The following is a 24,803-nucleotide window of genomic DNA, read 5'->3' as shown; positions in this document are numbered from 1 at the left end:
AAAAATTCTCACAGGGCAACTTCCAAATTCCTCCCTCTGGCATTTCATAACCCTGACTTTAAGTAAAGGCTGTTTCTCCAGTTTCATCTCCATTATAATTCAAGGAGGATTCCCCATTTCTGCCAGGTTGGTCTTCTCAGTAGTTCTGGAATGTACCAAGGACTTCCTATCTTTTTTTCACATTGCTTTCCTACCCTTTGTAAATCTCGCCCATTCTTCAGGACTTAATTTCAAATTCCACTTCTTTCTTTAACATTTGCATTAACCCAACCTCTTAAGTATTTCTTTTTTTTTTTAAGATTTTTTTTTTAAACATTTATTCATTTTTGAGAGACAGAGTGAGTGAGGAAAGGGCAGAGAGAGAGGGAGACAGAATCTGAAGGAGGCTCCAGGCTCTGAGCTGTCAGCACAGAGCCCAATGCGGGGCTTGAACCCACATGCTGTGAGATCATGACCTGAGCTGAAGTCAGATGCTTAACTGACTGAGCCACCCAGGCGCCCCTTAAGTATTTCTTTTTGAAAGATCATATTCTTATTTCTTACATACGTACAAATGGTAGGCTAGGAAAATATATTTGCAACATATATAATAGATGAAGAATTACTATTTGGAATACATAAAGAATGTCAATAACTTAATAGAGAGAAAAAGAACTATCCAAAAGAAAATGAGAAAGAATACATTGAGAAAATTCCCAAAAGAGCAAATCCAAGTGGCTGATAAACACGTTTGCCCTTCATTAAGAGAATGCAAATCAAGATGCCATTTTCACCTATCAGTTTAGCCAATATTTGAAAGGTTCTGAAGAACAGGTTCTTTCCTACTACCGAGGCTTCATTATGTCAGAGCCACTTTGGAAGCAACCTGGCAGTGTTGCTGTAATTATAAATTTGTCACAGTAATTCCAATTCTTGATATCCACTCTAGACAGACCATTTCTTCCTCGAAGCCTCTTCTGGTCAACCTCCAACCCCCCAAGCATTTCCTTCCATTAATCAAAGAATCAAAGAGGTTTTTTTATTTTTTTGATGTTTATTTTTGAGAGAGAGGGCAAGAGAGTGGGGGAGGTGCAGAGAGAGAGGGAGACACAGAATTGGAAGCAGGCTCCAGGCTCTGAGCTGTCAGCAAAAAGCCCAACATGGGGCTCAAACCTACGAACTGTGAGGTCATGACCTGAGCTAAAGTCGGATGCTTAACCGACTGAGCCACCCAGGTGCCCCTTAAAGAAGTTTTAAAGGGGAATGAAGGATCGTTAAGTATCAAAAAAAAACCACATCTATTTTGCTTCATAATTCTTTGTAGTTATCTTAACTCTACTAGTTACTTTTTATGTGACTTCTCTATGCTCAGAGTTTTCATCGGTAATGTGGGAATAACACCAGGTTGCTATGGAAACCAAACGTTTGATCATGGGAAAAAATCAGACAGTAGATATAAATGAGGCTCACAAACCCATAAAGTACCTCATAAGTATAAAGCATTGTTATCATTACCAAATTATAAGCACACGAAGCCAAGGAATCACATCCTCTACCCGCTGGCAAATGGCACAAAATGGAAGATTCAAGGCCAGGATCTTTTCTGAAAAGACCCAGGTCAGAGAAAAAGGCAAATTAGGAAACTAGAAGCAACGAGGAGAAAATATTGCTGAGTGAACCAGAAACTCCTAATTTTTCTTCAAAGTTTCCAGATTCAGTCCTTGGGCTGAAATGTAATTTTGCTGGTCATCAAATATGCATTTTCAAATCGACTTTCATAAAGCTCCCTGTCAGAATAGCTCTACAAATAAACATTAATGCTCACAAACACCATGCCCTTTCTGCTTCCCTTTTCTTTGGGCTGTTCAAATAATCATTCTAGAACATCAAGACCAGACTTTTGCAGACACAGATTGTAACAAAGGATGTGAAGTGGGGGAAACGAGAGATTAGACTCACATACAGCTATAGATGAAATAAAATATCCTCGGAGAAGTGATCTTTGGCAAGAAAGATTAGGCAAAGAAAACTTCAAATGGCCATCTGTCTCACTTCAGCAGAGGAAGCGATATGGTGTTTAAGTTCTAGGTCAGGGGCACTGGTGTCCTGGCAGTTCTGCGGTAGCCCAAATGAAGATAGTCTAAACGATGGGGAAGAGAAAGACAAATGCTTGTGGGTAGCTGAGTCAGGAAGCATTCCCACGGGAAGGAGGCAAGGCTCAGAAAACGAGGAAACAGGAATCCTGAAGCCATCAAGAGACAGTGGGGATTGGAAAGGAAAGCTGGTTTATTGTATATGCAGTAATTTTCCAAGACATCAGAGGCTAACCCCAGTTCTCTAGGTATCATCTCTGGCTTTGACTGAGACAGCAAATCAGTTTTATGAAATTAGTACCACAAGGGCCCAAAGGAGAAGGAATTGAGATGCCTCGCTGCAAATGTGGCCCTGGCTTCTGCAGCTACGGCTGCCGTTACTCACAACACTGGGGCAGAGACTTGAGGAACTGTCCCCATTGAGAAATAAGTTCATTTCAGAAAAACTGTCTATTTCCCAACTCTTCACTCCCCTTTAAATTTCGGGGAATTTCAATCACCATACATTAGTCAGGCTCTTGAGCGAAGGGTACTTTTTACAGTGGCCCAACAGCTCCCCCAACTCCATAATACCAGGGTCACATCATCTGTGACCGCCAGCAGTGCTGATGGTCAGTCTCTAGGATTGGTCCATACAGAGCTCTCTGAGTTCGCAGCTTGCTTTCAGGAATATCTTTATCTCCCTAAAGTCTCACTTTCTTATTTTAAGGACCTTCACGAAATGTTACTTGTCCTTCCTCTAAACATTATTCTTTTGTGCTCTTTCATGTAGGTCTTGGGACTTCCCAGTAAGAAGACATATCTTTTGGTAAGTCACTAAGCCATTACAATGAATTCGCTTACTGTGTTTACCCTTTGAGGTATGTTTTAATTTCCAAAGGCCACTATCGGGAGAAAGAGACTCAAAGAACTCAAAATAATCATACTGCATAGCAGCTCTCAAGTTTTACATTTCTGTGAATAATCTTTTACAGTGGAATTTTAGGTCCTCAGAAACTGAGTAAAGAAAACCCAAAGGCACATAAGCATAACTTTACAGTGAGGGAAAAGCCCCACAATATATTTTTACGTTTTGGTGGTGCTGTCAGCGGTTTGCAGTGCTTGACATGAATTATTCACCAGTTCAGTATTCACTCTTATTCATTTGTCTACAATCATAAAATATGGTTCTGGGGTATAGAAAACAGTTACTAAGAAATAAGTAGGAAATCCATCACAATTCACTTAGCAGAGAAAACCACAATGATGGCTTTAATCAAAACCAATCCTGAAAGATCTATATCACCTTGCCAGTGAAAAATGTTTGTCACTAGAGGAGTGAATCTAAGACATGAAACACACATACACTTTAAACGGCTAGATGATGGTAGTAGTAATTACTCAATGAATTGCCTGGGGTGAACAAGGGAATTCAGAAGACTAGTGCCAGTTCGACCACTGACCAAATGATCTTGGACAAGTCACCGAGCCTCCCTGGGTCTCAGCCTCCTCTTCCATACAAGAACAGTTAGTTATAATCTCCAAAGTCCAGTCTGGATTTTAAAATTCTGTAATCCCTTTTATGCTGCATGGAGATCTATTTCATTCATTTTCACTGCTATATGATATGCTGAGTACAGCATAATTTGTACTTTCTCTTATCAATGAGCATATGGGCTATTTCAATTTTTTGCCATTACAAGCACAGTTGCTATGAGCATTCTTATACAAGCCTCCAGATACACGCAGGTTCAACTGCCCGTATGTAGGAATGGAAGTGCCAGGCCACAGGGAATTTGGATGTTCAGCTACATAAGGGAGCGTAAAATTGCTTTCCAAAGTGGTTGACCTAATTTCGTGCCCAAAGGAAGAAATAAAGAGATCCTTTTGACCTCCAAGTTCTCCAACACTTGGTATATTTAGATTTCTTAAATTTTATCACTTGAATGAATGTAGTGTCTCATGTGGTCATGGGTGGCATTTCTCTGAATACAAATGAGGCTGACATCTAGTCCTAGGTTTATTGGCCTTATCTGATTTTCTACTTTTCATACATCTTCTCCCATCTTCCTATCTGGAAACATGGAATATAGTTCTCTTTAGTTAGGTCTTTAACGTGCTTCAATGAAGTTTTATTCTATTCCTGCCACAGGTCTTTTTCACTGTTAATAAGATTCATTTTTATTGCTCCTATAAATGGCGTCTCTTTTTTAAGTTGTGCTTTCTAACTGCTTATGACGTAGAGAAATGCAACTGATTGCTGTTTATTGAAGTCATATCCAACTGCTTTGTTGAACTCTCAAAATTATTATTTCTAGTGGTTTATTACAAGTTATTTTTGATAGTCTCTATGGACAATCATATCATTTGCAAAAAAAAATGACTTTTATCTTCTCCTTTCAATCTTTATACGTTCAATTTGCTTTCCCCTCTTGCTTTATAGTGCTAGCTGAAACCCCCAAAACAATGACGGATAGAAGTGGCAATGGTAAGATCTTTGCCTTGCTCCCAATTTTAAAGAATGCTTAGAATGTGTCCCCAATTAGGATAAAGTCTGTTTCAAATATTTTTGTAAACATTATCAAGTTGAGGAAATTCCCTATTACTAGCCTACTAAGAGTTTTTATTATAAATTAGATTTTATTAAATGTTCTGTATCTATTGGAGTTTCTCTACTGATCATATGGCTTATTTCTCTTAATCTGTTAATGTAGTTAATGACATTTATGGTCTTTCTAATATTCAACTATCCTTATGAGATAAACACAACTTGGTCATGGTATGTTAACTTCTGTCAACTACTGTCAGATTCAGTTTGCAAATATGTGTTTGGGGTTTTACATCTAGATCACGAGTGAAATGAGTCTGTCATTTCCCTTTCTCTTATTGTTCTTGGTCTGCTTCTGGTTATCAAAGTAATCTCATTAGTATCAGTTGTGAGTACGCCTTCTATTCCTAATCTTTAAAAGAATTTGTTCATTATTGGAAGATTTGTTCTCAAAAATTTGGGTCTGCTGGATTTTTCTATAGGAAGGTTTTAATTTAGTTTATAATAAACTGCATTGATCATTACAGGACTACTCAGGGTTTCTATTTCCAAATGAGCATTTTGGTGATTTTTTTTTCTAGGAATTTATCCACTTCATCTAAGTTTTCAAATGTACTGGCATTAAGAAAGTTGTTTAACAATTCTTTTTTATTGCAAAGCTTTTCAGCCTTTTCAAAAATCTAATTGCATACACAAGTATGACATACTTGAACAGAACAAAAGAGGCATACTTGGTACTGTTTAAAAGACGAGCTTACTATCTTTTCAAAATGGTAAGCTAAGAAGTTTATTTCATTAATAGCTTACAAAGGGTGGCCTGTTTTGATTACTTGCATTTGCATTTTAAAAAACACAAGTGAAGGGAGCCTGGGTGGCACAGTCAGTTAAGTATCTGGCTCTTGATTTCAGCTCAGGTCATAATCTCATGGTTCAGCTTGTGGAATCCAGCCCCACATCGGGCTCTGTGCTGACAGCATGGAGCCGGCTTGGGATTCTCTCTCTCCCTATCTCTCTGCTGCTTGCTCTCAAAATAAATAAATAAACTAAAAAAAAAAAATCCAAAAACCCACCACAGGTGAGAAATGATACTGTATGACATTTTAATTATGTGTCCATGTTCTGAATTTCAACTGGTTCTGATGTAGTAATTACAGCTTTTTATACATTGGAGATAAGCCTGAATCGCTATATCTAAAGTCATGTTAAAAAAAACTAAACTCTAATTCCTTTCTTCATGATATTTGACATTTACAGAGTCACAAGTGTTTAGTGTTTTACATGGAAGTATAAATGTGTATAGAACTTAAGAGTCCCGTGATAGAAACGTTTTAAACTTCACACTGTATTTGGACTCCAAAATACTGTGGAGCTGCTCTCTCTGGCAGTTCCATGCTGCGCGTAGAAGAATATTTTTCGGGGAGACAGAGCCCAACTGTCCTCATTCAGGGTGCCCTGAAGGTTAGAAGGAACTCTGGATGCTCACTCCCTTCTGGCTGGTAGGAGTTTTGGGGGCAGCCAACTTCTAGATCAGCCCTTCCCAATGTTAGTCTGCACTCATATCATCTGGTGCGGGGGGAGGGGGGCTTGTTAAAAATACAGGTTCTCAGTTCCGGGGTCTGGGGTAGAGTCCCAGAGCCTGCGTTTCTAAGAAATTCCAGGCACTGCTGGCGCGGAGGCCATTCATCCCCCAGCAGTGGTCTTCTAGGGGGCGTGAGTGCCGTCGGAGCCAGGTGGCTTCTGGGCTGTCTGCCTCTACCTCGGCACAAGTTCAGTACGTTCAACGGCCGTGCATCGAGTGACCGGTCTACGGCCAGGTGCTGCTCTTGGGTACTACTCGTGGTTTGCCATCAGAACGTTTCATTTCGATCATTTTCTCATTAGGCTCAAGAGAACTTGCTCGCTTCAAGAGCACCGTCTAAATGCCCACTGGTGGCTCGTTCTCACACACCAGTTCTCAACTGCGTGGCGCTATGTTCTACGTGTCCCATCACCTGCGAACAAGGTTTTTGTTTTTGTTTCCGCCAACATAGGGCTTCAGGGAAACACGCCTTCTGTTCTGCCCGCATCTCAGTGTCATTACAAGCGTAGTGTTCTCACTGCTGCCCTGTCCCTGGAATGAGGCACCCAAGGGCAATCAATTCATTCCCCACTCGACCCTGAAAAATCCTCAGGTGGGTAGAAAAGATACTGAGAAAGAGGAGGCGCTGCTCCCTTCTCAGAAAACATTAGTCTCTGGTGTAAAGAGACTGAAGCTCATTAAACTCACAGATCCCCAATTAACGCCTTAGGCTCTCGAAGCCAGAGCAAGCCTGCTCTAAGGCAGATGCTCTGTTTGCATGGGAGCCTGACTCATGCAGTGGAGATGTTCCTCAAGTTGGTTGCTCATCAAAATTGTTGGTTTTGCTTATTTAAAAGAAAGAAAGAAAAGAAAGAAGGAAAGGAAGGAAGGAAGGAAGGAAGGAAGGAAGGAAGGAAGGAAGGAAGGAAGAAAATTTTAAGTGCACTAGAGAAGTTTGCTATTCAAAGGGAGCTTACTATAAATTCTTTTGTAAAATAAAAAATTACTTATTTTTCCTTTCGGTCATGCCTGGATTTTCAGATACTGAATTTCTATAAAATAGGGCACAAGTTTAAGTAAATTTGAAGAGTCGGTTAAAATAGAACTTCTTGGGGCACAATCAACTGAGGACTTTGGCTCAGGTCATGATCTCATGGTTCATGGGTTCAAACCCTGCATTAGACATTTTGCTGACAGCTCAGAGCCTGGAGCCTGCTTTGGATTCTATGTCTCCTTCTCTCTCTGCCCCTCCCTCACATACTCTTTCCCTCTCTCTCTCTTTCTCTCTTTCTCTTTCTCTCTCTCAAGAATAAATAAACATTAAGAAAAAAAACAGAACTTCTTATCTGGTTCTAGAAATAAAAATTAACCTATGTTTATCAGAAGAATGACTATCTTACTTATTAGCGTTTTGGGTATAAGATGCTCTTGGCAAGCCTGACTTAAAATCTTACTCCTTGGTAAATACACTATCTTTCTTCATTTCGTGACTATCAATTCTTAATCACTCAGATGAGTCACCATCTCTAGCAAATTTCTTATCTGCTACCACTCTATGTCATCTAAGTACACATTTATTAAGGACTCTATGACTCCTGAATTTCCGCTTTACCCATTCAAAGGATACTGTCCAAAATTAGTTTAGTGAGAGCCTGGTAAGCCGACAAATCACGCATTTCAGAAATTTGGTTGCAGGAAAAATCCACCTTCTGATGAGAAAAAGAACAATCTGTCAAAATTTATTTTTCGTTCGCTTAACCACAATAATTCCTTGCACAAGAAAAATAACCTTTCTGGATGTGCAATTAAGAGTTTAGTATGGAAAATATGCCAAGGCTGACGTAGCTATTTCCTTACTGGATCCTTACTGAGGGGTGCTGGGGGCAAGGGGGGCCTTCCCTGTGGGAGACACCATAACAACCCAAACGTGTTCGATTCCTGCCGTTCCTCTTTCCCTTCCCAGCTGTTACTTCAAACCTTCTTAGTCTCTTTTGAAGATTCCCCTCAGTTTCACTCTTACCACCATGTCCTTCATTTTGCCTCCTGCCCAGGAACCGCGCTCACGGCGCTCACATTCTTATCATTCCCGCACCTTTTCTTCTCCGCTGTCAGTGAGTTCTCCCACATCACCCCCAAGTGCCAGAAAAATCTTTCCTATTCATCCCTTGGGGCTACATCTCATCCACTTAACACACTTTCTCAAAACCGACTATTTCAGGAAAGCAATAGGCAACATCAGTTGTTCCCATTCAAAAAGAGACCGAAGGAAACATGCAATGACTTTCTCACCCACTAGCAAAAGATGAACAAAAGTGATTAAAAAATAAAACTTTTAAAACTGTGATCTCTCCCCCAATCATGTACCAAGATTACCTTATCCATGTGTTAAATACGAAATACTTTAAATATTAAAACTTTTCCATACTGAAAACTAAAAAAAACATGTTGGAAACACAAAGGGCAAGAGAAGAAAACGGATCAAGCCCATTACAGACACTATGGCAACAGGACCACATAGTAAAACACAAACATGCGGACCGCCTGAAGGAATAGTAACGCGCAAACAAAATACTCTTAGTATGGAACAAACCAAACAACGGGAACACAACATTTTACGCACACACAAATCGCAACTAGGGCAAATGCAGACGGTGACCGCACGCACGTGCAGCATGACGGGATGGCGTTCCATATTCACTTCTGTCCTGTATCTAGTCATGAGGGACTAGAAAGAAACGTACTGACCTATGCTTTCTATAATGAACACTCTTCATGCACACCGTTCTTCTCGTGCCACAGCTGTGTCTGCTCGCCTCTAACTCTACCCTTGCGGGGGCCACACGCCAATACCGTGCCCTCTATGTGTCTAGGATACCAGCGGGGCTGAGAGGCCTTCGAGGGTCCTGAGATGGCAGACTCGCCCCGGGAGCTCCACTGGACCTGAAGCCTTGCCCAAAGTCCTATGCATCAAATGAACCTTATGTCCGGGCTAATTGCAGAAGCATTCTGGGAAAAACAAAGTGTTTGAGAACGAGCCTCTGCTCTCCTATGCCTTCTTGGTTGGCTGCACCAGGCTCACAGATAATAAAGTGAAAAGGAAGCAGAGCTTATCAAGAGGGTGGCATGTTGTACACAGGCCTGACTTACTGGGAAAGCACAGACTTCGGGTCACAGGCATGGGGTTCTCACCCACCTTGCCGCCTCCCAGCAGAGATGACCTAAATCATTTGACCTTTTTATACTTTAGAGTCCTCACCTGTGGAATGGGACCAACCCAGCTGCCTCACAGCTTTACTGGGAGAATTAAATAAGGTAATGTACTGAACCACAGGAAGGGCCTTGGTCATGGTCCCCAGGCTCACGCGGAGTTCGCATGGAGCAGACATACCTCACCAGGGCGGTCTGGCAATTTGCTGGCACTTCTCAAAAGTTCCCAATAATTTGGCTCATAACTCTCGGGGAGCTCAGAACCTTAAAGGATAGGGTATCTGAGATACTTTTGTTCATTTGTGAAGCCTCCTGGGGGGAGGAGGAGGTAAGGGTGTGGAAGGAAGCACTTCCAAGGAAGTTTTTCTCAGGGCTGGGGGTCCCGTGTTTGCCATGACTAAGTTGCCTGAGGCTCAGGACAAAGCTGAATGGGGACAGCAAAGGAGGGGGAAAGAGACCATGTGGCCCCACACTGGGTACAAACAGGTACCTCAGGTGGCTTATTTGGACGAAGGAATGTCACTGTGGCAATAACTGCCATTTCGAAGGGGGGAAATATTACTGATAAAAATGGAGTGAACAGAAGAAAAATTAAGAAAAGCATCTCACTGGCAATATGAGGTGTTGATTTCACACAGATTTTCACATTTGTGCAAGCTCCAGCAGAACATTTAAGATCTAAGGCAATTTGTTTGTAAACAAAATAAAATGGGTAATAAAAGGCAGTAACTGATATCCATTCCTTAAACTACTTAATGAAATATTTTAGTCTACTAGATGATTATTCCAAGCTTGTATCAATGGTTCCCAAATATGTCACACACATTTAGAGCCACCTGGGGTTGTTTTAAAAATTCCACGCCCAGGGGGCACCTGGGTGGGTCACTCAGTTAAGCATCTGACTCCTGATTTGAACTCAGACCTTGAAATAGAGCCCTGAGCTGAGCCCCACTCTCTGGCCTTGAGATCCAGGCATTAGTTCTGAAAAGTCTCCATGTGACTGCAATGAGCAGAAAAGTCTGGGAACCACTAATCTATGACCCCTCTGTCACGTGTGGCCCACGGACCAGCAGCAGCGGTGGGACCTGAGGAGGCTGTTACACATCCCAGTCTCAGGCCTGACTGCACCGCCCTGGCTCGGAACCCCTAGTTTCACAGGAATCCCAGGTGATCCGTGTGCACGTGAACACAACAGATGCGGCAGAGCAAGCAGCTCACGGGGTTCGGTTCTGTGTCAGAGGCAGAAGCAACCTCAGCGACGAGAGCAGATCTGAAAGCATTGCTCCAAAAGGCTGGATAAATAAGGAGGCAAAAATCTGAGCTCCCAAGGAAATTTTCACAGATTTCCCAGGCATAAAATTTCATACTGTGCTAAAAGTACACAAATAATAACCAGTATTTAAATATGGGAGAGAGACAGGAAGTTCATTCTTTGGTCTGCACACTAGGTCTTAGCAAAGCTTCCTAAAGAGATTATCTGCGGATGGACCATCTCCCTTTTTCATAAATAAGTGATACACACATCCCTTCTTATTTCATTGCAGGCATTTATACCATTTACTCCCACATCTTATGCTCTCACCCTACTTTAGTCCTGCTTTGCTTATTAATGTACTTTGCAGACCGGTTAACATACGTAATGAATGTATTGATAAAATCTACCTTGAGATTTTTGGGTGGCTTGAAATTGAAGAATGTAGTCAGTTTGTTGTGAGAAGCATTAAGTTCTAGAAGGTAAGGCATACAACTCACACAAGACAAATCTGAGGGGAAAAAACAAATACAGAAAAAGATAAGCCAATAAAATAAAAATGAGACTAAGTCATTAAAAACAGCATATGTTACATCAGAACATTTTTTAATTACACTAGTTGCAGGCACTTAATTATTCGGAACAAGTGAAATGGATAAAAATAGGAATGTGTGAAACACACCAAGTGTAGAAAGCTCTCCATGAGCTCCTAATTTTAACCTTCTTCCCCACTGCCTTCCCACCTTGCCCATCCCTGTTTTCAAGTGACCGGAACGCCTTCCACGTTCCAGCTCACTCTCTCCTGCGCTTCTAACAGCCAAATGCCTCAAAAAGTACCAGCCTTGGGGGCGCCTGGGTGGCTTAGTCGGTTGAGCGTCCGACTTTCCCTTAGGTCATGATCTCGCGGTTCGTGGGTTCGAGCCCCGCGTTGGGCTCTGTGCTGACTGCCAGCTCAGAGCCTGGAGCCTATTTCGGAGTCTGTGTCTCCCTCTCTCTCTGACCCTCCCCTGCTCACGCTGTCTCTCTCTCTCTCCTAGAAATAAAAATATTAAAAAAAAAAAAAAAAGTACCAGCCTTGGAGGAAAGGATGGGAATTAAGTGACTGAATTAGGTGACTGAATTAAGTCTTTGCAGAGAGACTGAAAATGCCACAGTTAGAGAACTTTCTTTGATATAAATTCAATTTTGTTGTAGCTGGACTTAATCCTAAATCTCATTAATTATGTGAAGGGATTTCAGTGATTGCTATTATTTTGCTTGGATTCTGGGTTGGTTTGGAAGCATGTCTGAGTTTTGTGTTTTATCCCAAGCAAACCTCGAAACCTCGAATGCCAAGTTATCAGGACTGGGCTCTGATGCCAGTATAGATAAGACACAAAAACGGCTATGCACTGTGTTGCCTTTCTCCGCCCCTTCACAGCAGAGGCTGTTAGAGAAAGACCCTGAGGAGGATTCAGCAGGAACGCGGTCTCCGCATGAAAACAGTCCTAATAATGGCATCCCCCTCTCTTTTCAGGCTAGGTCATAGAAGCAGCTATTAGGAGCCCTCAGAGGAAGGCAGCTGGGGCCCTGCCCAGGAGCAGATGAAGCAGGCACCATGAGCAAGTCTCCCCCAGCCCGCCCGTTTCTCAAGATCCCCGCCAAATTCTACTTCGTTTCTCTGGACTAAGTCACACCCTTCTTTAGCCAGTCTCTATGGAATTTTTCTAGGACAGACAATACACGGAAACTTTAACACTTTGGTGGAAGTTAATGAGTGAATCGAGGAAGGCTGCCGGGAAAAGGAAACCTAAGGAGAAACGGTCATTACTTCGCAAGTCTTGTCAATTTGTCCTCCCCAGCTCAGCCCCACCTCTAGTATTCAGTAGGGGCCTCAACTCTATTAATGGTCCAACGGCCCCCATACATCCCTGGAGCTGATCTTTCTGTGGGCAGGTAAGTGCCAGGAGCTGTCCTGAGGCAGAGCAGTAACTACCCTCGAGATGGAGCTAAGGAAATGGCGAGTGGGGCTCACACTTCATGGATGACCAAAGCATTCAAATCAGTCCCGCAGAGAAAAAAAAATGCACGGTCTAGGTTGCGGGGCTTCTGACCCAGGCAGGCCCCTTGGTGCAGTGACCTCCGTGTCCACCAGATGGCAGGAGTTCCTTGTGTCTACAACGGTGGTTCTCAAAGTGTGGTCCCCTTCCCCAGGGAACTAATTTAGAAATGCAAAGGATCAAGTCCCACCCCAGAGCTACAGAATCAGAAACGGAGGGTGGGGCACAGCCATCGGCGTTTTAACAGGGCCCCCAGGTGACTCTGATGCAAGTTGAAATCTCGTCTACATCAGAACGTTTAATATACTGTGCCTTACACTTGATGCGCTAAGAAAATGGACCGTAAATGCTTAAAGAAGACTGATCGGAGGAAAGCGCCATTCCAAATGTGTAGTCCCTGCTCAAGTCGCCAGGGTAAGAAGCCTCCAGGGCAAGAAGCAATTCCTTATCCAGGAAATGAAACTAACCTGGGAGCAGTGGGGGGCGGGGCAGCTCAAGCCATAAAGGTGAGAACACTTTCCCTTGATTGGATACCTGGGATTTGCTTTAAGACAACCCTGGGGAGGGGCTCGGGTGGCTCAGCCACCCACTCTTGATCTCAGGCTCAGGTCCTGATCTCCGCTTCAGGGATGGAGCCCCTGGGGAGGCACTGCACTGACTGTGGGGAGCCTGCCTGAGATCCTCGCTCTCAAAAAAAAAAGTATTTAAAAAATGAATAAAACATTTTTAAAAAATTAAAATAACCCCGGGGAAGGTGGACAGGGAGTATAGGTGAAACCAGATGGGCCATAAGCCAATAAATGTTGAATCTGAATCTTCATTAACAATAGTCTCTTGTGCACGTGTTTGTAATTTTCCATTAAAAAAAATAAAGATTTAGAGGAGCCTGGCTGGCTCAGTTGGTTGAGTGTCTGACTTCAGCTCATGTCATGATGTCACAGGTTGTGGGTTCGAGCCCAGCATCAGGCTTTGTGCTGACAACTCGGAGCCTGGAGCTTGCTTCGGATTCTGTGTCTCCCTCTCTCTCTGTCCCTCCCCTAACTTTCACTCTGTCTTCCTCTCTCTCATAAATAAACATTTTAAAAAATTATTTTTAAGATTAAAAAAACTAGAAAAAAGTAACAAGTTAAAAACAGTTTGAGGAATAAACAATGCTGGAGTATTTCTTAGCCACTGAAAAGCAAGGCTGAATTTTAATTATTGCTATTATAGGAAGGGAAGAAATCAGGCACTTGCCAGGGGAAACTGCATCCACAACATTTAACTGTCATAATAGAGGCTCAAGAAACGAGGAGAAAGATGATCAGTGAGGAAAACAGGTTCAAAGTAACAAGAAAAGAAACTGGACACTTCAACTTCAAATAAGATCAGAAAATTAGAAATAAGAATCAAGCTTCAAAGAAAATGGGGCTAAATTCATTAAATGTGAGCAAGATGCACATCAAATACATTACAGGGAACTATGAATGGCGAATGGCGGAGTTGAGCATTAACTGCATGTATAGAGACAGCAGAAAAAGAGAGGAAAAAACAAATGTGTGAATCCCTGGTGCTCAGATAAGAAGAGAAGTAGCTGGCCAGAATTAAAATGTGCGCAAAGGCAAAAGAAAGAAAAGAATCCATTAAAGGGAGAAAACTGGGCGGTGGGGACTAATTCATCTGCATTGAATAAACTAATGGGAAAGACAAGAGAATCATCAAATATTCAGGAAGCATTTAAGAAGTAATGAGCCATCTCATTCAAGGAAATAACAAAGCAAACATTTCATGGGCTACTCTTCAACATCACTGAGTGCATTTCAACCATAGCGTAAAGTAATGTTGCATGTGTGCTGACCTGTGCCTCTTTCTTTACTCATCAGTCATGGTGACTTTTTTTTTGATAGGCCAAGTAGAGCATCAATATGTAAATGGCGCCACAATAGCATTGACACCAAGTTTTGTGGAATTAAACTGTATTATATACTGCGAAGCTCAAATTTGGAAATAACTGAATGATCCATCAATCTACTAGAATGAAAATTACATACCTTCAATTTTATTTACGGAAAGATCCAACTTCTGTAGGTGAACATAATCGCAGAGAATGCTAATGTCAATTAAATCACAACCCTGAGAAAATAAAAGGAAAAACGCTTTCATGTTGCTTGAACAGGTTAGTCTTCAGCCTTCTCGTGACACCTGGAAATAACAGATGTCAGAAAGAAATCCAGAATTTCTTCCAAAAGTATAGTAATTAAGTGAGAGAACTAAATCTGACGCCTACTACTAACAAGATCTCAAAGCCGACTACAGATTCCTTTTAAAAACGCATTTCTCTGAAGAAGAACATAGCTTGGAAAATTAGTGGTATTACCAAGAACAAATACAACATGAAAAGGCAAATTAATTAAATTAAAGCAGTGTCATGTAGACCTTTAGAGCAGAGTTTTATTATTAAAAAACAGAATCAAAACAAACACATCACATAATAGCAGTAAGGCCAAAGCCTTTCTCTAGTAGAAGAAAAAGCAGATGCCTGGAATTTAAAATGAAATGCTAAAGGATCTCATGTGAAATCAGGAGATCATTAATGACATCACCTACACTTTCCCAGGGTCCTCCTATTCAAAGCTTCTCCTTCACAGTGATCTCATGTGAGCAAATAAAACTGAGATCCAGAGCGCAGACTATTCGCAATTTGGATATGAGGGACAGAGAAGGATGTAAATGACCTAAAATCACACAGCAAGTTAGCGTCAAAGTAGCTGATCCAAGTCTGTGGAATCCTTCTCTGGGATTCTTTCCACAAAATCTTGCTTCAAGAGAACTTCAAGGTGGGTTGGAGGGGAATGTGGTCCCTTGGAACAGACTCTTATTACTGGTTTATGCTGCAATGTCAGAATCAGAAGCAGCCAGCCAATGAAGTATCATGATAAGCAAGTTCTCAAATAGAACGATGATAAAGTTCAATGAAGGTTGCAAGAATAGTGTAATAAATGTGTATTGAAAACCTACCATGTACAAGGCGGGCACAATGGGAAATACAGCGCAATGGTGGAGAAGACCTACACCGTGCCCTTAAGAAACTTATGACTTTGGTAGGAGAGGCTATGCACATAATAAGAAAAATTTAAAAATAACGTGTAACCTATAAGGGGGGAAAGGCAACCCTAAGAAAGTGTTTTCAGTAAGAAGCAATTCAACATGTAATATCTCAAATGCAATAAGGTCAGTGGCAAAGTAAGTTAAGTGTCAGCCTATCTAGCTGAAATAAGTTTTAAAGGATTGCTTTCTTTCTTTTTTTTTTTTTTTCTGTAGATCAATTTAAGTCATAGCACTACATACGTAAGTAGAATACTGATTGAAATGGACTTGTATGGGGCTATAATGGATGCTGGAATGATCTACCATTCCGATGCCTAACATAGGGCAATGCGCAGAGGATGTTCCCTGTAAGTTATTGCCCGATGGGCTGAGTCATCCATAAAATGTTATAAAGTGAAAACAGCAAAAGATTACAGCCTTAAGAAGCTGTCCTCGAAGGATAGGTCACAGGACCGGCACAGAAGAAAAGGACTTAACATTTCTTGGATAGTTTACAAGTTCAAATCCAAGACAGAACAAGATTGCAACTGGGTATGCTTTGCTTGCTGTGAATTATGTATACTTTAGCCAAATTATGGTACAATAGCAAATTTCCAGTGTGCTTTTTTTCACCTATATATCTGCATTTATTGTGTGGATCTCCAAGGAATATTGGATACTCTACAATATGAGGAAGCAAAAAGAGTTGAATTATTTTTCTACGACTATAGAGAAACAAAAGGAAGAATCTGAAAACACTCGGAGTACTTGGTGCTTACAGCTTCTCTTAGGATAAAAGAGAAGGCAAGATTATGTGTTAGTACTGCTATCTTGAAAATTGATGAATAACAATATGTTTTTCCTTTAATAACAGGTATCTTTTGGAAAGTGAGTTATAGCTCAAAGCTACTTGTTTCTTGATATGCTCGGGAGGGGGAGTGGAAAGTCAATACCAAACTCCTTTGTTCCTTCGGATCTAGATATTAATATTAGTCCTGGCACTGATCAGAGAGAAAAATTCTTAAAGAATTTTTGATTGGTTTCACAGAGTTAAATTCAACTTCTGGAAAGAAAGCATTGATTACTATAATATAGACTACTTAAGATAAAAGCAATAGTCTGAAGGGAATGGAAACAAAGGAATTCACAGCCTGATTCCTGGGTTGCCCAGGGCTCTTTGATGCCCCATATTACATAATCACTCTTCTTGTCAGTCTCTGTCAAATGCAAGACTCTGAGATCTGGGGCCACCCCGAGAGCAATGAGTACCAGAAAAAATAGATATGGTCCAACCAGGATCAAGATGTAGCCAGCCCAGGGTGCTCTTGTCATACTCACTGATAAAGTTAGATTGAGGTAGACCTGCTCAGTGCCCGAACCTGAGCGCCCCAACTGGTGAAGGGCGCTGGCCACGACCTCCTCTCTCAGGACCCCATCAAATTCCTCCTGCAAAAAAACCCACAAACAAACAAGTGAACAAAAACCAGAGAGGTGGACAAAGGACTTCCATTAGGAAAGAAACAATCCACCTCCTCATAGCCAGCATTTACTTTGTTATTACATACTCAGGAGCTGAGCCCTCCAAAATTTACCTGCCCTAAAGAAAATTCTGTGTTGAGGACGCATACATATGACATATAATTAAATAAATATCTATCGAATCAGTGCTTTCACTGCCACTGAATTTCAGATGGCTACTTGCATTAGGTATTCAGAGTGAATGAACACATCAGCCTTAGTGGTGATAGCTACACTGACTGAGTGCTTCTCTGTTCCGGGCTCTAAGAGCTCTCAATGATCAACTCACTGAATCCTCTTGAAAACTCTGAGGTAGGTACTCTTAGTTCCATTTTACAGCATATGGGACTTATGGGGGTTAATTTGCCTGAAACCACATAGCTAGTATATGACAGAAACAGAGTACAAACTTGAATCTGTCTGACTCCAGGGCAATTCCAACCGCTGTACTAGACTGCTTGCCTATACCTAAAAGGATGGTTACATCCAAATTAAGGCAATTACTTTTTTTTTAATGTTTATTTTTGAGACAGAGACAGAGCATGTGTAGAGGAGGGGCAGAGAGAGAAGGAGACATAGAATCCAAAGCAGGTGCCAAGCTCTGAGCTGTCAGCACAGGGCCCAATGCGGGACTTGAACACAGGAGCTGTGAGATCATGACCTGAGCCAAAGTTGGATGCTTAACCACCTGAGCCACCCAGGAGCCCCAAGGCAATTACTTTTCTAAATCTGGTATTCTTGCTGGAAAAAACAAGTTCTTGATTTGCTTCCTATGTTAGCTAGTTTTGCTGGATTCGTACAATTTACAAGATTTACTCAAAGGGTAATAATCATTTCCATAACAAGGTTGGCCCTTGGTCCGTCGAAAGCCACGAACCAGGGGCACCTGGGTTGGCTCAGTCAGTTAAGCGTCTGGCTTTGGCTCAGGTCATGATCTCACAGTTTGTGGGTTCGAGCCCCGTGTCGGGCTCTGTGCTGACAGCTAGCTCAGAGCCTGAGCCTGCTTCAGATTCTGTGTCTCCCTCTCTCTCTGACCCTCCCTGCTCATGCTGTGTGTCTCTCTCTCAGAAATAAATAAAAAACATTAAAAAAAAAAAAAAAAAGCCATGAACCAGTGGTGACTCAACATGCCCTCTCCCCTCAACCCCCCAAACAAACAGAAGAGACAGCAGGCGGAACAGTGCTATGTTTGTGCTGCCTTCAACTCTACCATGACCAACACTTTAACACTGACACCAGCATGATGACACAAAATCCGGTAATCCCACCAGTCACCCCAATATAACTAACCATGACCGGCATGTGAACTATAATGGCAAAACACCCTTTCCAGTTGTATACCCATTCAGGAACCAACAATGCTGCTCAGGTCACAGGTACTAAGGCCACAAGGACATAGGTATGTGCTACTGAAAAGAATTTCTCCCCTGTCCCCACCCATTTTCTACTAGCCCAGGGGAGCAAATAGATAGTGCATAGGCTTTGGGGCTGGGCAGGCTTGGTTTGAACCCCAGATCTGCCATTTTGAATTTATGACTTTGCCCATACTCTTCATCTATAAATAGGAAATGTTATTACCTTCTCTCAATGTTTTAGAGACAATGAAAAAAAATAGTGCATATAAAGCTCTTAGTGCCTTGCCTCGAACTATAAAAGTATTCCCAATAAATGAGTTGTTTCTACTAATTGATGAAGTTAGAAATCCAACATTTTTTAAATTTAAATTTTAGTTAGTTAACATACAGTGCAATGGTGGCTTCAGGAGTCGAATTCGGTGGTTCATCGCCTGCATACAATAAATACCCAGTGCTGATCACAACAGACACTCACTTTTCTAAATAAAGTTCCAACTTCTTATATAAAGCCTGGGTGGGGGTGTTACCTTCCCTCCAAAACTTTCCATCTACACCTCTTATGTTTACCTCCCCCACTCCCCCTATTTCGTGGATGTGAGAAGATATTGCACCCCTGACTGATAGGAGGTAAATGTCTGTTTTTCAACATAGCCACCGATACGGAGACTGGCCACACTGTCAGCATTTTCCCAAACCTCCCCACGGCAATCCCTGCACACCTCCTTTGAGGCTCCTGCCATTTATCAATATCACGCCTTTCCTTCTGATGTTTGGTCATTTTCAGACCTTCACAAGCCCTACCTTTATCTTGGATGCCTTCAGGATGGCTGAGGATGGCCATTCGCCCCTGCTACTCCCAAACACACGCACGTATACATGTTTCTTTCTCACCTCCAGGCACTTTAAATTGATCTCTACCAACTTGCGCCACTCACTCCCATGGCCATGCCCTGGACCTGGTCATCATGCTGAAATGTTCCACCTTAGAAATCTCAGACCCTGGTATCCTACTCTGCCTGTCCTGCAACCTTTCCAACATCCACTGCCCTTGTTCTATGAGAACGAAATCTCCAGTTTGTTCCGCTTTCCCTTTCTCAGAGTCTACCTGTCCCCGCCTCCTCCCTTCTCTACCCCTTTCTCAGAGACTATCTGACCCCTCCTCCTCCCTTCTCTACTTGGTACACCATGGCCAATTTCAGTGTCTCTCTACCCTCAAGTCTCTGACTGCTCGTCCCTTGACTGTAACTACCGTGTACACACCCAAGCCTGAATCAAGTTCACAATCAACCACTGCGCTGAGGCGGGATTGAGTCATGCTCATCATTCGTTCAGGATAAAAATCTTTATAGCATGCCAGGCACATGCCAGCCAGGATGCTGGGCTCAGTGGAGAGAATTATGAATAAGACATGGCGCCTATCCTTAAGGGATTTACAATTCAATCTGGGAGCCAGGCAAGTACACAAGCAATTTCAGTCGTTTGATAAATATTACAATACAAGTAAGCAGGGTGCTTTGACTATAAGTAAAGCATCCATTTTATGTCAGTTCTAGTGGGGATTAGGAGGTTAGCAAAGGCTTGCTCGGGGAGAAAGCAATGAAGTTACCCAAGTAACTGAGTTATTCTGGCAAAGGGGAAGAAAGGGCAGGAAGGGAGACTGGGAACGGAAAAGGGGCAACATGTACGAAATTCCAAAGGCAAAGGCGAGCACGGCTCACTGGTGAAACCACAAGGAGTTCAAAACAGCTGAAGCATAAAGTAGGGGGAATACGGTTCCTGGGACCTGATAGGCACTCAAACACGGCTGAATGAGTTAATAAACCTCTCCTGCTGTTGAGCTACTGAGTGAGCTGGGAGAGGCCTCACAACCATGCACGCTGGTACCACTGCAGAGTCAACTTTGAGCTGGGCCTGGTGCTGTTCCAGCCCCCCTCGCTCTGTCTCAGCTGCCTTCTGGCTCCCACCTTGGCTCCCGGGTCTTCATCCACTCCCACAGCCATCGGGTGCCTCTACTCCTTAGTCCTTGCTCTCGGCAGGTGCGCTACTCCTCTGCTTCCAAGGCAAAGCAGAAGTGGTCGGATATCACCCCCCTGGGCGTTCTGCACTTGCTCCAGGGCCGTTCACGGAGGTCTCGGGGGCAGACTGCTTTCTTGTCCACACTCAGGGCCCCTGCCTCCTGTTTCCTCAGGGACCTTGCTCAAGGACCATACACTTGCCTGGGCCCGACGCCAGTCACTTCTCCAGCTGTACAAGCCTGCATGCAAGTCTCTGCAATCTAACACGCTGCTTTAGCTAGTTTCCCTAAATAACCAAGCTAGAGCAGAGTCGCTTTTTTATCCTTTGGTGCCCTCCCTGTCACTCTTCAACTTCCTTCAGTTAGGCTTCTGCCTTCACCACATCACGAAACCACACGGGCCAACTGCTCTCAAATGGGCAAAGCCAATGAGCACTCTTTAGGCCTCTTCCCACCTAACCTATGGACAGTACAACTCATTTCCATGGTCTTATGACTCTTCCTTGCCGTGATTTCCCATCACACGGTTCCTTCTTCTTCTCATTCTCTATTCCTTTCCAGTTTCCTTCCCTGATTTCCTCTTCATCTGCTGGCCCCTTAAATACCTGTACCCCCTGGGGTCTTCCCTCGGCCCTCATCTCCTCTTCCAAGATGGCCTTACAGTCCCCAGTGCTGAGTATCTCAGGTCTCCTACCCTCAGGCCCCCTTCCCTGATTTCAAGTCTCATGTGATTCATATAACTGACTCTTTCATGCACACCTGTCCCCATTTCCTATTGTGGCTAATGGTCTTAACACACCCCCAGACCATGCCACAGACCTAGCAGTCATCCTAGACTTCCAATGTTTAATTAATAACTTAAATATTTTAAATGTCTTCATCTTTGCTCCCTTTCCATCCCCACCCCCACTCCCTTGACTCGTTTCTCCTCCATAGACATTGCTAGAGTCTTCTCATTGATCTCCCTGTCTCCAGTCTTACCATCAGGGCACTTCTAATCCAATCCAATCCAATCCAATCCAATCCAATCCAGTCTAATCTAATGTAATCTGGACAGTTCCTCACTGCTCAGAGACCCAAGTCTTCAGTCTGCAAAACAGCACAAAACCCTCTGCAATCTGACCCCCCCCACCCACCTCAGCTGTTCTCGCCTGTAAGTCATCAGTAGGAGCAGCTGCCATGTCCCTGCCCACACAGCCCCCGCCCACCAAGACAAGGGTCTGCTCCCCTCGAAGTCTTCCATGATCCCTGCCAACCAGTTGTCATCTGTACACACCTCTGTGTATAATGCTTGAGATGCTGAAGATGTGATTTACTCATATTCCCATCTGACCTTGAGAGTAGGGCCCACAGATGTCCTCAATTACGTTCTCATCTTCTTCTGTCTTTACTATTGCTATTATGCATTACCTCTCTAATTTTTAGGAGCCTACTCTTCTTCAAGAGCTTTAACAGCCTTTCTTATTCAATTTACTGTTTATAACTGCCCCACGAGTAGGTATCATTACCCACATTCAGTTACTAGCAGAGTAATTTCCATGCGTCAGACACCTGTCGTGGGCCTGCACGCTTCGACCCGATATAGTCAGAGTGTGCTTCCCACATAGCAATCATAAAGTGAAGGTGTGTTTGAAGTCAGCTAAATTAAACACTTGATGAGCTACAGTTAGCAGATAAAAAACCTGAGCATTGTTACTTGTTTCAGTAACAGTAAAAATCATATATTTTTAAGTAGTACACACATAGATTCTTGTTCACTTCTCACATCTCCTGTGAGGAAGGTATTTTTAGAATTCCCAGATTACAGATGAGACATAGAGGTGAAACAACTTGCTCAAAATCTCAGAACTAACCGAAGGCTGACTGCAAAGGCAGTACTCTGAACAGCCTGTCTGTGCTACCTTCTTACCTCCTCAAGTTCACTAGGGCTCTGGAGACTAATCACAGGATAGGCACTCAAGAACCACTACGGCCATCATAGCATTATAAACCTTAACCAGGCTAGGAGATGGCCATGGATCTCTGACCATGAAAGTCTCAATCTTTCCTTTTGAAAGTTTTCAGTTTATTCAGCATATTAAAACTTATGAGGTACCATAAAATGCTAAAATAGGAGGTAGGAACACAAAATAAATATTAATACTTAGAATGTAAGTGGAGGAAATAATAAACTTTTCCACACACAGCCTGCCTACAAGCCAGGAATAACCAGTTCAAGTCATTCCCCCCACACCCCCGCCACTATGGTTTGTTAATGGCATACTGAAGACAGATTAGCACCGCCACTAATGAACCCCACAGCCCAAGAGCATGCGTTAATTAGAATAATAAAGTAAACCGGTGATTCGCCTGTGAATTCCTTTGGGGGAGAAGCTGGTAGCAACCATACAAACATCTCAAAGTTGTAAAAACATTGCTACAGTTTTGCAATAGACGGTGGGAAGGGTAGCAAAGTGCATCACCAAGGGATGAATAAAACAAGTAATAATTTTCTATTGCCCACTTTAAGAATGAGCTCATATAGACGGAGGTAGAAGAGCCAAGTCCAAATGGGAGATAAGGGTGGAGAAATGAGCCAAATATTGAAAGTGGGCAAAAGGACATTACAAAAGAAGGGAACCTAAGTAGGAAAATAATACAGGTGGTTAATGGTAGGACTGGAATAACACGGGGCAGTGCAAGTTACAGAGGGGTGAATAGGAAGAAACGGGACAACTGAGGAAAGGAACTGGTGAAAGAGAACAGGCATAAATAACCAAGAAATACACGCTTGGCCTCGAGGAGGAGAGCTAAGAAAATGGGCAAAGATGAGAAGCAGTGAAGCCAGAATGTCACATTAATGTCACAGGGGACACTGGAAACATTCTATTTCTCTGTATTCTATCTACTTCAGAAAAGAATTTGAAGCAGTTTATACTATGAAGGAAGAGGAAAGGGGAGAGGAGAAACCTAAAAAAAAAAAAACACAACCCAAAACTATTAACATTGAGAAAAATATTGATTCTGAGTTTCCCTACAGACAAGACAAAGAGGAAAACCCAATCATTTATTCAAAGCAAGGCAATCAATTTATGTCTTTGAAGGAAAGCAAACAATATATGAGAGACCGAGGGAAGGGAGTGATAAAAGGTAGAATGGGGACCCCCCCCGCCCCTCCCAAAACCCTTAAAACCAGGCCATAGGGTAAGAAAGGAAGAGGATGATGATGAATGTAGGAAAGAAGTGGAGTTGGGGGATGTTTAGAAGAGGTATTGTAGAAAAGAGAGAATTTATAGAATGTGAAGCAAAGCCACACGCCAGGCAATACAGATGGGAATTTAAGAAACGTTCTCCACCTCTGAAAATACTACCACAGTGAGCGGGCTGCTTGAACATTCTCAGGGTCTTTCTCTGGGGTGCGTGTGTTGCTTGTATAATGCATTATATACCTCTGGCAGAAGTAATACATTAAACTTCTAAGTCACTTAGTCTTTGAGTTAGCACTTATCAGATTACATCAACAGAGTAATTTTTTTTTTTTTTTGTTTGCTCGAGGAAGGAGGATGAAGGGTCCGCCCAAGTAGCCGGGCCGGACGCCTGGAGAAGGGAGCGAGGGGATGAGGGGAGGGGGGAAGGCACACCTCCAGATTCAGCATCTCGGACTCGGAGGACTCCTCGGATTCCACTTCGGCCTCGGCCTCGAAGTCCTCCCCGTCCGCGTCCGACTCCACAGAGCGGTGAATGAGCTGCTGGAGCAGGTAGGAGGAGGCTTTGTGGAAAGTGCCTTTTCGCTTCTGCCCCATGGGGAATAAAGAGCAGCGAGACGGACGCTCTTTTTCTGAGCGCAACTGTATCGACTGGGCTCCATGTCGTGAACTGGCGTCGAGAGAGGAAGGCTTCGGCCACTGGGGATCGCTCCCGGCGGCCGCCATGTTGTTTACCGGGGTTGCCTAGGAGACTGACGCCGGGGGAGGATGAGCCGCAAGGGATTCTGGGCCGTAGGCTCCGCCCCCCCGCGGGTCCTCGGTTAATGTCTGCGCCGTCCCTGTAGCTTGAGGTTTTCTTTCTTTAAGTCTGAGTCTTCTCTGCTTTTTGTTTTGTTTGCTCTCTTTCGTTCGTTCAGTCGCTGGCCTTGCTTCTTTTTGCTTGTGTTTCTCATTTTCACCTTTTTTCTCCGCACCCCTTTTCTTTGTCTCCAGGTGTTTCCTCCGGACCT

The 24,803-nt window shown here is 43.0% G+C and overlaps 1 protein-coding gene across 1 annotated transcript in view; it reads right to left on the bottom strand.

Annotated features, from left to right (window-relative positions):
* Nucleotides 1–24,519, bottom strand: part of LRGUK (leucine rich repeats and guanylate kinase domain containing) — a 70,089-nt gene extending 45,570 nt beyond the window's left edge. The window contains exons 1-5 of the mRNA XM_039243100.1: nt 24,229–24,519; nt 17,060–17,167; nt 14,686–14,767; nt 11,027–11,127; nt 7,785–7,866 (exon numbers count right to left, since the gene is read on the bottom strand). Coding sequence (XP_039099031.1) covers nt 7,785–7,866; nt 11,027–11,127; nt 14,686–14,767; nt 17,060–17,167; nt 24,229–24,519 — 664 coding nt within the window. The remainder of the gene's footprint in view (nt 1–7,784; nt 7,867–11,026; nt 11,128–14,685; nt 14,768–17,059; nt 17,168–24,228) is intronic.
* Between the last annotated feature and the right edge of the window lie 284 nt (nt 24,520–24,803).

Source organism: Hyaena hyaena, unplaced genomic scaffold (genome assembly GCF_003009895.1).
Source record: "Hyaena hyaena isolate Hyena2069 unplaced genomic scaffold, ASM300989v1 scaffold_8, whole genome shotgun sequence".
Lineage (NCBI taxonomy): Eukaryota > Metazoa > Chordata > Mammalia > Carnivora > Hyaenidae > Hyaena > Hyaena hyaena.
The sequence above is the reverse complement of the archived record's forward strand: the minus strand, read 5'-3'. Positions and strand labels throughout refer to the sequence as shown.